The sequence below is a fragment of the Prinia subflava genome, chromosome 18 (assembly GCF_021018805.1).
Source record: "Prinia subflava isolate CZ2003 ecotype Zambia chromosome 18, Cam_Psub_1.2, whole genome shotgun sequence".
Lineage (NCBI taxonomy): Eukaryota > Metazoa > Chordata > Aves > Passeriformes > Cisticolidae > Prinia > Prinia subflava.
Window position 1 is genome coordinate 3,826,318 of NC_086264.1, and position 14,901 is coordinate 3,841,218.

The following is a 14,901-nucleotide window of genomic DNA, read 5'->3' on the forward strand; positions in this document are numbered from 1 at the left end:
TGAGGCTGTCATGGGAATTATCTGTGAGGCAACAGCTGCATGTGTGTGTGTGCATGTGTAGGTAGATAGCATCTCACACATTTTATGAACCACTACCTGAATGGACATAAACAAAATTAAAAGTCAGAATGAAAGCTAAGGGAAAACAGGGCTGAGGGGAGCTTTCACTGAGCATCTATCTGAGGTTGCCTCCCCAGGCTCCCTGGAAAGCACATAGTGGCTCAAATTCAAGCTTCATTCTGTGGTTGTAAATTTATTAAATTAGTAAGATGGGAAGGTTAACATCCTTACACCTACCTCCGATCAAAGTGGTTTAATTCAGAGGAAAATGGAGCCTCTCTTCCCAGAGAATGTTTGTAGCAGTGCCAAGCAGATGCTTCTGCCTTCCACCTCTGGTCTCGACATCTCTCGTAAGGGCAGGTTAGTGATTGCCCAGGCTGCCCTGGGTGTGCAGCTGCCCCTTTGGGCTGTGAACCAAGCTGTCAGGGCCAGCACGGAGCCCACTACGTCACAAGCAGGGTGGCTCTCCAGGCTGCAGCAGGTAGACCCCCAGAGGCAAAGGACATCTGAGCCAGGCTGCTCCCTGAGCAGGTCAGTGTAGCTCCCTCCCCTGGCCTGGACGGTTTTACCAGCTGTCCTGGCATGAATCTCCCTGCGTTGTTCTGTGTCCTCCATAAGCACAAGCACACCATTTACTGCATTAGCCTCATTATGTTTCCTTTCCAAAAAGCAGCCACCAGTGTCTGCCTTGTGGTTTGGAAAGGGGTTAACACTTTCCCCTCCCAAACCTCAACTCACAAGCACATCTCCCTTGTGCTGCAATTATTGAATGACACTTCACAACTTAATCTCCTCTCCTGCTACATCTGCTTGCTGATCCCATGTGCAACCTCGCTCACATCCCAAACATCTAAATGCATTGTTTCTTCTTTTTCTCCTGCCAGCATGGAAAGGAGCCATCCCTGAAGCAGGATTGCCTTTGAGCTGGCAGCAGATGAGTGATTGGCATTGGGCAGCACTGCTGAGACTCTGGCAGGCCGTTTAGCAGAGAACCTTGGCTAATGAATGTCATCCACACCTAGCAGATGTGCCACAGCCTGCCATGCCAGATTTTTGACATAATACAGGGCTGCTGGACACAACAGTGTTCAGGAAAAGCCAGGGAGCGACTCGTGCCTTCAACGTGGCATTTGGTCCCACTCATGTTTTGTGAGAGAAACAAAACCTGCAGAGGGGAGGGAAGCACATCCTCGTCTCCCTGTCCTCGACCCTGGTTTTATCGGTGTGTAAATCGTATTTGTGTTGCTTTCACTCATGTGCCAGGGAATCTTAAAAGGAAAACCCACCACCTTTTTTTTTTGTCCCCGGTGCTTACAGCCTTGGCTCCTGCTGAGCCTTCCAGCCTCCCGCCGGGTCTCAAGATGGGGAACCGAGCAGGGGGCTCAGTGACCCCCCCGGGAGCTAGGATGGCTGGGGACAAATTGCCGGCACCTCTATCTCGCCGCCGGCAGCATACCGGGCTTCGACTTTCCTCTCCTGCCCTCCATCGGAGGGAAGCAGCATTCGCCCGGCCCCCCTGGCGCCCCGAACTCCTCCAGGTTTCCGGGACTCCCCCTCACCCCGCCCGGCGCAGGAACGGGGACGGGGCCGCCTCCTAATCCCGGCGTAATCCCAGAGAGCGGCAGCAAAGCGGGAGGCCGCTAATCCCGGCCCGCCGCCGCTAATCCCGGCCCGTGTCCGTGGGTCCTTGCTCATGTCCCCGCGAGCTGGGGCGGATGTCCCCTCCCCAGAGCGTGCAGTGGGGTCCCGGGCCGAACCTCCGGCTCTCAGGATACGTAAATCGGTTAATGACCTAACTCGGTCATTAACCCTCTGTTTGCCCTGCGGGCGGCGGCGCAGGAAGGGGCGGGGGACCCTCTCGGGTGGCTGCTGCCCGCCCGGTGCTCCTGCAAACCCCTCAGGCTTCTACACCCCCTCTCCACTCCGCCACCCTCCCGCCTCCCCGCGTCTTTTTTGGGGCGACATCGTTGCCGATTTTTCCCGTGCGCCCGGGAGCAGCGTGGCCGGCGGTGCGGAGAAGAGCGGTCCCCTCAAACACCCTCCGGGGGAGCAGTCTGAAAGGCCGGGATGGCTGCAGGACATGTCCTGCATCACGGGGAGCTCCGGCGGGATGTTTGGGGATTGTTCCCTCTCAGCCGGCTGGAAGCCAAGGTCAGTGCGAGGTGGCCGGGCTGAGATGCACCCGGGGAGAGCGTAATGGGGGGGTCGGTCCCGGGAATATCGTGCCCCAATCAGCAATGCTCCGGCTCACTGGCTGCGAGAGCTCAGGCGCCGATGCACCGTGTAACGCAGGTCGCTTTCCGGCTCTCTCCGTTTTTTTGCTCGGCCTCTTTATATTTCAATTGCAAAGGTATTAAAGGTCTGTATGAATCCACGACCATCCCTCCCCACGGGCCCTCTGATGCCTGCTGTATTGCCCTTTAGATGCCTCTTCCTTTTTTTGTTTTACAATTGTTGTATCAATATAATGCTTCCTTTCTTTCTCTGTCTCTATAGATACAGATATACAAGGCAAACCAAAGGTTTCGGCTGCTATTCAGTGCCTCTTCATTTGTCCCAGAGCCGTAACAGTGGTGCCCTTTCTCTTCTGGCTGCTTTTCCTTGCTTCTGGAGCAGCAGCTATGAGAGAAGCAGATGGCCACTGATTGGGTGAGCTTTGTGGCTTTAATACTGAATACTTTATGGAAAAGGACTTTATCATGCTTGGTTGGTCAGAGGAACAACGGGATGAGATTTATGACTAGAGAAAATAAATCTTTTTAAGTTTCAAGATCCTTCACAGACCCCATGTCAAGTTGCTGCAGTAGAGTTGGATCTGAAATCCTCTGCATCTTTATTTTTTCCCTCCCCCCTGCCCCGTCTGTCTGTCCTTTCACTGCTCTTCCCACACCCTCTGTGCCAGGGTTTAGCAAACCTTTGCTAACTTTAGGGACTGTCACTCGCTGGAGAAGCCAAGGCCTTCAGAGCCACCAGGCAGCACCAGGAAGGGAGAGGCCATCTCTGCATGAGGGTTTTCCAGCTGACGGGAATATGCTGGCCAGTCAGCTCCTGCCAAAGCTTGACCGTGCGTAACTTAGCGGCCACCCAGGGTCCAGTGAGGAGTTGAGTGATGTTCTCATGGATCCAACAGCAGAGAGGTCATGTGGCCACCAAAGAGACGTCTGGCCCATTGCTCTGAACTCAGGAGCATGGAGATGAAGGAGGAACTGAGGAGATGGAGACCACCATTGCCTGACCCCCCAGGCACCCCACGCTGGGCAGCACTGGGCCAAGGACTGTGGGACTATCCCTCAGGGGCCTGTCCTCTGCACTGTCCTCCAGCTGCAGCATGGCTTCTACCTGGCCTTAAACTGAGGTATGGCCAGGGCCGTGCAGTGGGGTGGGTTCTGGCCCAGCGTGGGACACTGATGGTGGCACACAAGGACAGAAAGGCCCGAGGGTGTACAGGAGGCAGAGGCAGATTTCAGTCCTGCAGGGATTCCCCTTCCATTTCTCTCCCATTTCTGTCCTTTGCAGCCAATCATGTCTTCTGTCAGGCTATTAAATGTTTGAAGGAAGGTGAAGCTAGGTGAAAGCTTTTCAGGTTTTAAACCTTGAATGCTGCTGTCAGGCCAAGGAGGAGAAGCAGAAAGCCTGAGAAAAATAATTTAAAGATTGAAAGTCAGTGGTGATAGTGGGCTATGTATGAACCATTTAACCAGCCACCTGTATTATGTTTGGTGGTCTAGGTTTTGGCCAGCAATAAAGAAACTTCTGTGATCCTCTGGTGAATATAAAAATTAATATTTTTAACCAGCCTCTGTGTTTGTTTGGAAGAAAGTAGAGGGGAAGTTTGGGCACCATCAGGGATGAGGAACAAGCCAAGGTGCCTATGGTGTGGCTGAACCATGAGAAAGCAGGTAGGGAAGGTATGTCGGGAGCAGGAGCATTTGCTCCTTGGGGTGAAGCACAGCTAAAGCTGGTATCTGGCCCTTTTTAGGGATTTGTGGGTTTGTGGTATGGTGGTGACCTGGCCTGTGAGTCCAGCATTGCTGAGGTGGGGTTGAAGGGTCACAGGTAGTAAGAAGGGACAGGCACCCCGGCGGTGTTCGGGAGCTGAGCCGGGAACAAGACAGAACATTTCTGGTGTGCCTCGGCTCTGGTAAGGATCTGGAGGTAGGCAAACATTCATCTGGTTGTGGATCTGAGGACTCACAGTCAGTTCCCCATGCTGCTCAGCAGAACTAGCACTGGGAGAAGCACCACTTCTCTGTGCATCATGTCTGTGGCATGATGGGATGTCTCTAGCACCCTAGCTCATGGCTTCCCCAGAAAAGGCACCATCCATGAGCCTGGTGACAAGCAGAAAGATGGTTTCAGTTATTCAGCTGAGGCCCCAATTTATTTCCACTACAGAGGCCTGCCTACCTTCTGTCTCTGTCTGCATTTCTCCAGGCACCAGGAAAGCTTGTGGTTCCACATTTCATATCAAATGGCTTTCCATTCCACCTAGTGTGCACCTCCCAGGGACCACAGCTGCCTCTGTCCCTGGCAGCAGCAGGCAGAGAGGGTAGTACGGTAGTTTTGAGCATCCCTTCATGCCCCCTCCCCACGGTGCTCTGGCCCCACAGGAGTTAGTGTGGCTGGGCTCGTGTGCTTCTGGGAACTCATGTGTTCTCTCGATGATTTTATTTTGTAAGTGACTTTATTGCAGTCACCTGGGAGCTGACTCTCAGCTGTGTATGTGTCTCCTCATAGGAGTAACCATGCACCCGTAGGCCTAGCACATGACACCACTCAGGCAGTGTTTCCCAAAGGATGCAGGAGTGTTTCTGACCACAGGTTGAGCAGCCTTTCCTGGTCCCTCTCCTTTCCCCTTTCCTGAGTGAAAGTCGGGGAGGAAAGAGAAGACTGACACCCCTGGGAGTAGGTGCTCTGTCCCTTGCAGCCATCCCCACAATAACTCATCGCTGGCAGAAGACAATTATCAAGGTGGTTAGTGATAACGGTGTCCAAGCATCCAGGCATCAACACTCTCCCAGCCCACTGGCCATTGCAGTCGCCCGAATCCCTGCCAGGTCCCAGCCAGGAAGCAGCAGACCCTGGGCCGGCCCCCCAGGCCTTGATGCCTTTCAGGGCTGGCTTCTGTGGGAATTTGGCTCGCCAGCCCAGCCTCTTCCGAGCTCAGATCCCAGGCTTGTCCGCTGCTCCTGGGACTTCCCCTTGTCCGGGAGCTGCTGGTTGTGCCGCGCTGGTGCTGTCGAGAGGGGCTCGGCAGAGCAGGGGCTGAGCTTTTGGAGAGCGGGGAGTGGCGGGGGTTTGCCGGCTGCGGGGGTCTCTGGGAAAACGGCCGGAACTTCTCAGCCCGGATTGCCCCTTGCTCTCCGCAAGAGATTTTCTGGAAAAATAAACGAGTAGAAAATACATGAATGTACCGAGATAGGAGCGTGTGGCAACCGGGAGGCGGCGGGAAGCGATCGCACGGCCGCGTAGGGTGACACCGCGGTGGCTGGCAGCACGGCGGGGGCCGGATCAGGCCCGGCGCACCTGTCCTGTACCCCCCAAAATTCTCGGTGAGGCATTTTCATAAGGCCGGGAGAGCGCCGCTGGCACCGGGCTCTGCGGGGTACCGGGCTTTGCGATGGGCGCTGCCGGTGGGGGCACCTCGCAATAAAAACTCCAAAAGAAAGAGCCCGCATCCGTCCCACTGCCGTTCTGAGGATCGAAGGACGGTGTTCCCTGGTATCCACTTTTCGAGTGGCATCAGAGGCTGGATAAAAGCTCAGAAATTCCGCCGCGGTCCTTTCCAGTCCCAGGGAATTTCGGTAGCTTAGATCATGCCGAAGCAATTTCGAGATCGTATATGTGCCGTGGTATCCCTTAAAATTTTCGCGAATGAAATTAGAGCATAGGCTTTCTTTCCCCCCACTAATGACGAAAATTTATATCTTACAGCGAGAGATGCAGCATTAGGAGGGAAAAAAAAAAAAAAGAAAAAAAAGAAAGAAAAAAAGAAAAAAAGAAAAAAAGAAAAAAAGAAAAAAAGAAAAAAAGAAACACGAACAGGAAAAAAATCCACCACATCTGAAGCAGAAATTGAAATCCAAATTTTTACAGACTCACATATTTTTAATGCTACGAGAATCTCCGTTGAAGGAGTCACTGCGTTTTGTCGAATTAATAAGATAAATGTTGAAAGCATATTACATGCAGCCTTTAATCCTAATGCAAGGAAAATCGTAATTGTGTGGGGGATAATTTGAAAGCCAAACATCAGCCCACTCTCTGCAAACCCCGCTCCATTCGCCCCAGGAAAACGCTTTGTCTCTCTTTTATTTTTTTTTTTTTTTTAGTTTAAGTGGTTTCAAATTCTATTTTTATTTTTTTTAATCTGTTTTGTATCTGAAATGACGACGATCAGAGAGGGACTGGTAAACACTTTTCCATGCAGTAAACCCGTTATTTCGGCACAGAGCATCTGCGCGTGTCTCTGTTCTCTGAAGCTGGGCGCGTGTCGGTGAATGCGGGAGACCCGCGGGCTCAGGGGGAAGAGCCCGTGGCCGCCCCCCGCCCCGGAATGGCTGGGAATGGGCGGGAGGCTCCAGCCGGGGCTGCCCCCTGCCCCGTTCCTGCGGGGACCCGGCTCCGGCGGGCAGCGCGGAGCTGCCTGGTGCCGCTTCTCCGCACGCCCGGCCTTCGCCGGGAGCCGGCAGCGCAGCAGAGCCGCTCCGCGGAGCCGGGCACGGGCATCCCCACTCGGCTCCGTCTCCCCGAGGAGGTTTTTTTCTGAGTCCAATTACCTCGCAGGTGCGGGGACAGGGCGGGAAGCCGCCGCCGGGATTCCGGCGCCTGACGGAGCGGCCGTCGGGCACCCCTACTCCCCGCCCCGCAACCCCGCAGGGCCGAAGCGGAGCCGCGGCCCCAAAAAACGCCCGCTGCCCTGGCAGAGTGTCGGTGGGGGAACGCGTCTCGCGTTTCCCACCCCCTTCCCCGTTGGTGGCCGGTGGCGGAGGGTCAGGTGAGGCGCGGGCGGGCGGCGAGCCGGCAGCCCCGAAGGGGTTAACGGGAGGGACGTGGGCTGTCACGCGTCATTGGGCAGATTATGTGCAGCAAACAAAAAGTGTGTGTCTGCGTGCCAGCCCCTCACTGCACCGGGTCCGTCTGCACCGCGCGACTCCCGCGCCGCCGCCCGCACGGCCCGGCCCGGCATGGAGCGGCGCTGAGAGCCCGAGGCAGCCAGCCCGAAGCCGCCTTTGTGCCACTGTCGGGGCGAGGATTATCCTCACCGTCCCTGGTGAGTATCGGCGGGGGGGCCCCGCCACCCCCGCCGGCCCCCGCCGCCCCGGAGCGGGAACAATGCCGGGGATGGCCGTGCTGCCGGCGGCCCTGCCCGGGCTGCAGGGACCGATGGTGAGCCTCCGGGAGCGGCCCCGGCGCCGCCCCGCCCGGACAAAGGGCGGCAGGGGAGAGGCAGCGCCGCGGGGCCGGGGGCGGCCCGGGGAGCCGAGGGGATGTGGCGCCGTGGGGAACCGTACGGGACCCGCCGCTGCCGGGGCGAAAGTTAGGTGGGGGTAGCTCGCTGTCGGTGGTTTCGTTTGGCGAAATCATTCCTTCGGGGAAGGGATGCGCCGGGCAGCGGCGGAACGGGGAGGGCACCGGAGCGCTCTCCCCTCGGCCTTCGTTCCCGGGGAGAGGCCGGGACTCCCGCCATCGCCCCGGAGGGGTGAAGTCCCCGACGGTGTGGGGACCCGATCGTACCCTGAAATCGGCGGCGAGCGGAGGCTCGGCGGAGCCGAGCCAGTGCGAGCAGCGGCACCGTCAGCAGGCACACCGGGAGGAGCACCGGTCTTTTCCCGAGCCAGCCCCAAATGACGGATTTCGATGGCAGATGGGGCGAGGGGAGGCAGCCGTGCTCTAATCTGGTCGGGAAGGGCGAGGGCAATGCAGCCGGGCGCGATGCTCCCTCCCCGGCCTCGGCGCCGCCGGACCCGCACCCTGCCCGCTGCCCGCGCCTCGCCAGCTGCCCGGCGCCCGCATCCCTCCCTTCGTAACGCGCGTCAGCCAGAGCTCACTCTGCTCCATAAATAAGCGTGTCGAGGTAAAAATAATTACCTCTGCTTGCTGCTTTTAATTAAAATCTCGGAGGGAAAGTGCCGGATTATGATAATGAGCAGCCATACGTTCCCCTTGTCACGCAGAGCGGGAGGTGAGCTGACATGCAATCGGCGTCAATGACAAGCCACTGTAACTCACCCGCTTCCCTGGCATAGCTCGCAGCCCGGCCCGGCTCCGGGGGTGGCCGGAGGGAGACCTGGAGCCTGCTCGGGACAGGACGTGGCCGGTGGGATTACCGTGTCCCTCCCCAGAGCCCGCTCCGTCGCGATATATAAAAAAATAAACCAGCACGGCAGAGTCCCAACACCTCGCCTCTGCTTGCAGCTCCTAGCCTGCTTCAAATTTTTTTCAGACCGGAGAAACTGTTCGCCTGTTTTCTTTCTTTCTTTCTTTCTTTCTTTCTTTCTTTCTTTCTTTCTTTCTTTCTTTCTTTCTTTCTTTCTTTCTTTCTTTCTTTCTTTCTTTCTTTCTTTCTTTCTTTCTTTCTTTCTTTCTTTCTTTCTTTCTTTCTTTCTTTCTTTCTTTCTTTCTTTCTTTCTTTCTTTCTTTCTTTCTTTCTTTCTTTCTTTCTTTCTTTCTTTCTTTCTTTCTTTCTTTCTTTCTTTCTTTCTTTCTTTCTTTCTTTCTTTCTTTCTTTCTTTCTTTCTTTCTTTCTTTCTTTCTTTCTTTCTTTCTTTCTTTCTTTCTTTCTTTCTCTCTCTCTCTCTCTCTCTCTCTCTCTCTCTCTCTCTCTCTCTCTTCCTTCCTTCCTTCCTTCCTTCCTTCCGAGGTTTTTTTCTTAATGTTTTATTTAATAGTTCAAGTCGATTTTATTTTGTTTTACGGGGCATCCCAGTGTACCGCTGAGCGGGACCCAGTGCGATAACGGCCCCTCTCTGCCCCTCTCTCCGCCTGCAGGGATGGAGGACGCCGGCGTCCAGCGGGGAATATGGGACGGCGATGCCAAGACGGTCCAGCAGTGCTTGACTGACATTTTTACCAGCGTTTACACCACCTGCGACATCCCGGAAAATGCCATTTTCGGCCCCTGCGTCCTGAGCCACACGTCCCTGTATGACAGCATCGCCTTTATCGCCCTCAAGTCCACCGACAAGCGCACCGTTCCCTACATATTCCGGGTAAGAGCCGCTTGTCCCCGGGCCCAGCCGCTCGCCACGTCGGTCGGTGCCCGAACGCGTCTCCGCCACGGAGCGCAGTTCGACCCGGGGAGCCCCCGCCGCCGGGAGGCTGTCCCCGAGGGCAGAGCCGCGCCGTCGCCCCGCTCCTACTGTTGCCTGGCCCCATGCTGTCGGTCGGTCTTTCGGTCCGGTGGATTAACGCGGTGTTTCAGGTGGACACGTCGGCGGCCAACGGCTCGTCGGAAGGGCTGATGTGGCTGCGGCTGGTGCAGTCGGCGAGGGAACGGGAGGAGCAGAACCTGGAGGCCTACATCAAGAGCGGGCAGCTCTTTTATCGCTCCCTACGCCGCATCGCCAAGGACGAGGAGCTGCTGGTGTGGTACGGGAAGGAGCTCACCGAGCTGCTGCTGCTCGGCCCGGCACGGACCCCCGCCCGCACCAACGGTGGGTGCCCCGCGCGGCCGCCTGCCGTCTTGGGAGGGAGGAAGGAGGGGGATACCCGCCGCCGGGGGGAATCGGGAGGCGGCGGTCGGCTTAGGCCATCCTCCGCTCCCGATCCCCAAACTCTCGGCGGATATCCCCTTGACGGCCGCGGCTGACGGTGCTCTCTTTCTCTCTCTTTCTGTCCTGCCCGCCCGACGCAGGCTCGCCGCCCTTCGCCTGCCCTGAGTGCAGCCAGCGCTTCCAGTTCGAACTGCCCTTCGCCGCACACCTCCGGTTCCGCTGCCCCAAGAGGCTACACGGCCCCGACACCGGCCCCGCCGCCGAGGCCGCAGGCGTCAAGGACGGCGCTGGCAAGGAGCAGGAGCCCGGCAAGTTCGGGAAGCCCAGCGGGCCGCCGCACCATCCCTTCCCTGGGCCTGATGGTGGCCCTGCCGCCAGCACCAAGCCCTCCACAGACTTTCACAACCTGGCGAGGGAGCTGGAGAACTCCCGCGGCGGGCTCGCCGGGTCCCCGGGGCGGCCGGTGCCTTCCGAGGGTGGCCCTGAGGCGGCGGCCGGGAAGGCGAAGCGGCGCTTCCCTGAGGAGGAAGAGCGCGGGCCCAGCACGGCACGGGGCCGCTTCCCGGCGGAGCGGCCGGGGCTGCCGGCGGCGCCCAAGGAGGAGCCGGGCTGCGCCCCACAGCAGCAGTACCGTGCCGCCGGCTCCTACTGCGGGCTCGAGGAAGGCGGACGCCTCTTCGCGCCCCCCAGCCCAGAAACCGGAGAGGCCAAGCGCAGCGCATTCGTGGAGGTGAAGAAGGCGGCCCGTGGCCCCGAACCCGATGGCGGCCCCGAAGACGGCCCAGAGCGCAGCTCCCCGGGCGCAGGCGGCGCGGAACATGGCCTGTGCCCCCGCGGCGGTGCGGGGGGATCCCTGGCCGCCCGCCTGGACGGTGGCAGCCCGGCGCGGGGCAGCGCCTTCAGCACGGTGCCGCAGCTCGGGGCCGGCCCCGGGGGAGCCGGCGGCGGCGGGGCCGAGGAGCGAAAAAGCGCCTTCTCGCAGCCCGCCCGCTCCTTTCCGCACGTCCCGCCGCTGGTGCTGGGTCCCAAGCTGGGCGGCTTGGGCGAGCCCTGCCCCGACGGGGCCGCCGCCCCCGCCCGCCTGTACGCCGCCGAGGCGCTGGCCGCCAAGCTGCCGGGCGGCGCGGAGGCGGCGGGCGGTGGCGGCGGCGGCGGGGGGGGGCTGCCCAAGCAAAGCCCCTTCCTCTACACCACGGCCTTCTGGCCCAAGAGCTCGGCGGCGGCGGCGGTGGCGGCGGCGGCGGCGGGGCCGCTGCAGCTGCAGCTGCCGTCGGCGCTGACGCTGCTGCCGCCGTCGTTCACCTCGCTGTGCCTGCCGGCTCAGAACTGGTGCGCCAAGTGCAACGCGTCCTTCCGCATGACCTCGGACCTGGTCTACCATATGCGCTCCCACCACAAGAAGGAATATGCGCTGGAGCCCCTCGTCAAGCGCCGCCGCGAGGAGAAGCTCAAGTGCCCCATCTGCAACGAGTCCTTCCGCGAGCGCCACCACCTCTCCCGCCACATGACCTCCCACAACTAGCGGGGATACCGCCCCCGGCCCCGGGAACCCGCTCGGAATCCCACGCGGGGAACTCCCACGCCGTCCGCCTCTTCCACCCTTCCCGTTCGATGCACGCGTTTCCACTGTCCGGGAAGGGGCGGGGAGGGCAGCGGGTGAGGAGAAAGAGGTTGAAGAAGAAGAAGCAGAATAATGAAGGTAAAAGTGGAAAAAAAAATTTAAAAAAAAATTAAAAAAAAAAAGGCAAGCATCGGGAAAAAGAAAAAATCAAACTACTTTAAAAATACATTTTTAAAATGTCATATATTGCAACATATTGATGCATTTGTCATACGTTTCTACTAAATTATTAAGCACTTATGGTTTAGATGTAATAATAATTCTATGTCAGGGTAAATTTTTATTTTGGATATGAAGCTAAGGGCGAGGGGAGCACGGCGGGGCCGGTGGGCGGCAGGCCGGGGTCCTGCATGCACTGGGCGCTACCCCTGTCCGGCCCAGCCGCCCGCGCCCCTTCCCCTCGAGTGTCACTGGTGCCCGTAGAATGGAGTCCTGGTAGTTCCGTGTTACCTTCCCTTCCCCGTTTGGGTTTGTTTTGGTTGTTTGTTTGTTTGTTTTCCTCGCCCCTCTGGAAAAAGAGATTTATTAAACTTTATAGTTTATCCAGGTATGTTGGATGCTTTGACAATAAATGACTTTATTTTCTTCAAAGCACCTGGACGTTAATCGATGCGGTGGAATGGGCGGTGACGAAGGGGTGGGCCCTCGGCTGCGCGGTGGCAACGGGGCCCCCGGCCGCACCCGGGCAGCAGGGAAGGGCAGAAAAGCCCGACCACGCTGCCTCTTCTCTGCGCTCTCCTTCCCTGCTCACCTGCCTTCCTTCGGCCCCTCCGACATCAGTCCGTCCTTCCTCTGTGCATCTTTGCTTTTGTCTGGCATTTTATTCAACCTTTATATCTCTCCTTCATCCTGTCCTTCCCTTCCTCTCCTCTTCCCTTCATGTTTTGGATTGTCTTTAATTTCTTTCATTTTGCCTTTCTTTTTCTTTTTGCCTGTCTTTCTTTTCCTTTCTGTCTTTCTGTAGTTTGCTATTTTCCCACCTCACCTCTTCCAGGATCCCGTATTGACCCCCCACCCTTGTCGGGCTATTGGTGGTCCCGGGCTTGCAAAATGGGCACAGACACGGATGTTGCCCGGAGGTTATCTGGGGTGACAGGATCCAGGGAAGCCCCCAGCCCGTCTTAGGGTAGGGAGTGCTTGAAGGGGCCGGGGTGGGTCCCTCTGTCCTGGTGCATTACCCGGGCGATGGCATCGTAACCAGGAACACGCGGGAAGACCAAGGCAAGGGGGATACTCCCGGGCATGGGTGCACAGCCTGGTCCGGAGGGCACCACCTGCAGCGGATACCCCGCGTGCTTTGAGAGACATGGGAGGGCACCGGGGGATGCAGCAGCTAGGGGATGTGCCAGGAAATGGAAACCCATTTCCACATACAGACTGCCATCACCGTGGACACCGAGCCTGTGCATGGCTCAGTAGGTCACTGGCAGGGAAAATATTCCAAAGCGGAGCTGTGCAAGGCTGGAACCCACGAGAGAGCGTGAGAGCCCCACGGTGTCCAGGTGCCACCGGCATCTGCTGCCGTGTGGTTTGGCGTTTGCACGGAGTACCGGACCTGCTGCAAAGCCTTTACAGTTCCTGGAGAAGTGCCTGGGCTTTCACGTAGGACAGGCTATGAAAGTCCCTGACACGGACAGTCCAGCTTCCCGCTGATGTTGCTCATTCTCTCAGCGCGCTGACTCCGGCATGGTACCAGTAACCCCCAAAGCCACGCCAGGAGCCAAAGCGGCTCCCCTGCTCTCACTCCCTGCCTCAAGAATACGCATAGCTTCACCTGCTACCGTTAATTGCGGGGGCGAGACACTGATTATCCCGTGGATTTTCCTTAAAAACGGTGCCGCCCCTGTGCATCCCTTTTTTGAGGGTTACCCGGGATACTGAAACGGAGCTCCGGGGGTTGCGGGAGGGCTGTGGGGATGCCGGGGGCGACAGAGGCGGGTGGGCACCGCCATCTAGTGGGGGCGCCGCGGGGCTAGCGGGTATGCTCGGGGTCCCGGCGGGGTCCTTCCTTGGAGACGATGCTCCCGACTACTCTACCGCGGCAGCTTCGCTTCTCCAGCAGCCCCGGGCTAGATTTGGGGCTGACTGTTTCCGGCACCCGGGGAGGTTCCTAGCGGCGGTGTTAATTATGCTCTCCCTGCACTTGTCCTGGTGCTGCTGGAGGGATGGTGCTTCCCCTGCACGAAGGTGTACTCGGGAACCCAGCATACATCTGCAGGTTTCAGAATCTCTTCCATCTGTCCCAAATATTTTATGGCCTTTCACAGCCGTGTAGTGTGCTGTGCCCCTGCCCTGCCCTGGCAGCATCCTGCAGCACCTTGCTTTCTGTGTCCCTTGTGACTCTCTCAGAAAGTATGGTGCAAAGCCCCAGGACTTCTCTCATCGGGTTTAGATCAGTTTGCAGTCAGCCCCCTAAAAACACTGTTAGGGCACGTGTGGTGCAGCAGGTGCCTGCATTGTCACTGCCACACAAAGCTCACTGTTTCTGTCTGTAAGAACAAAAATCTACAAACTACAGGTCAGGAAATTTAATACAAGACTTTGTTTTGGTAAAATCGGATATCAAACTCCAAAGTGATAAATCAAACTCCAACTAATGCTTCCTGCACAAGCAGAACATGCCATAATAAGGGCAGGCAGTGCCCATGATCCTGTGGAGTTGTATGTTGTATGAAGGGGTTCGCAGGAGTTCCCCTTGGGCCATTTGGTCTCAGGGCTTGGCCACAGGAGATCCCTCCCAAGAGCCAATTTGGCTCTCCTCAGGTCAGCCTTACCACATACTGGTCCTTTGTCAACATTGCTGCTGCTGCATGTGAAACAGGAAGAGAATCTCCCTCTTTTTTTTTTTTTTTCCTTGGTTTTTGTTTTGTTTTGGCTTGGGTTTTGTTGGTTTTTGGTTGGTTGGTTTGTTTTCTTTAAATGTCTTTCCTTGTACATGGTTGATGCTGTGCTGTGTCTCTGCACAGCACAGAAGCTGGCTGGGCTGTAGCACCAACTGGCTTTTCCCCATGCAGATTCCTCACTCAGCATCACAGCCCAGAAAATTCAGTGCTGGGGCATCACAAGGGCATTTCCCTGGAACAGAGCTGCCCCTGTAAGCCTGTGCCAGAGCCCACAGACTCATTCTGCCTCCAAAACCCACCCACAAGGGGCATCCTCAGTGTGCTGCAGAGGAACAGCAAGTAGGAGCTGGAAATAAGGACAAGCAGCCTTCAGATTTGGGAAGCCCTTTCCCTGTGCCCTGCAATACTTAAAGACTACTTCATTTTACCTGTAGCCAAGCCACACTGCAAATTACAACAAATTATACTAATCCAAACAAATCCTGATATTAATGCTGTTCCTGGGGAGCAGAAATCAGCCTTGCACCCACAGAGGTTTCTGTTTGAAGGTGCAGTACTTGGGCGGCCATGGGCAGCAGACCCACAGCCTGTACACCTTTGGGCTGGAGCTGTGGGTAGCTGCCTGCCTCATGGCCTGATCCGGTCCTGCTGAAGCCAGCAG

General features: G+C 57.4%; 1 protein-coding gene across 1 annotated transcript; it reads left to right on the forward strand.

Annotated features, from left to right (window-relative positions):
* The first annotated feature begins 7,188 nt into the window (after positions 1-7,188).
* PRDM8 (PR/SET domain 8) lies at positions 7,189-11,549 on the forward strand. The gene is made up of 4 exons (XM_063415212.1): positions 7,189-7,333; positions 9,052-9,272; positions 9,485-9,716; positions 9,917-11,549. The coding sequence occupies exons 2-4, from the start codon at positions 9,054-9,056 to the stop codon at positions 11,296-11,298; spliced, it is 1,833 nt and encodes a 610-aa protein (XP_063271282.1). The 5' UTR covers positions 7,189-7,333; positions 9,052-9,053; the 3' UTR covers positions 11,299-11,549.
* Positions 11,550-14,901: the final 3,352 nt, after the last annotated feature.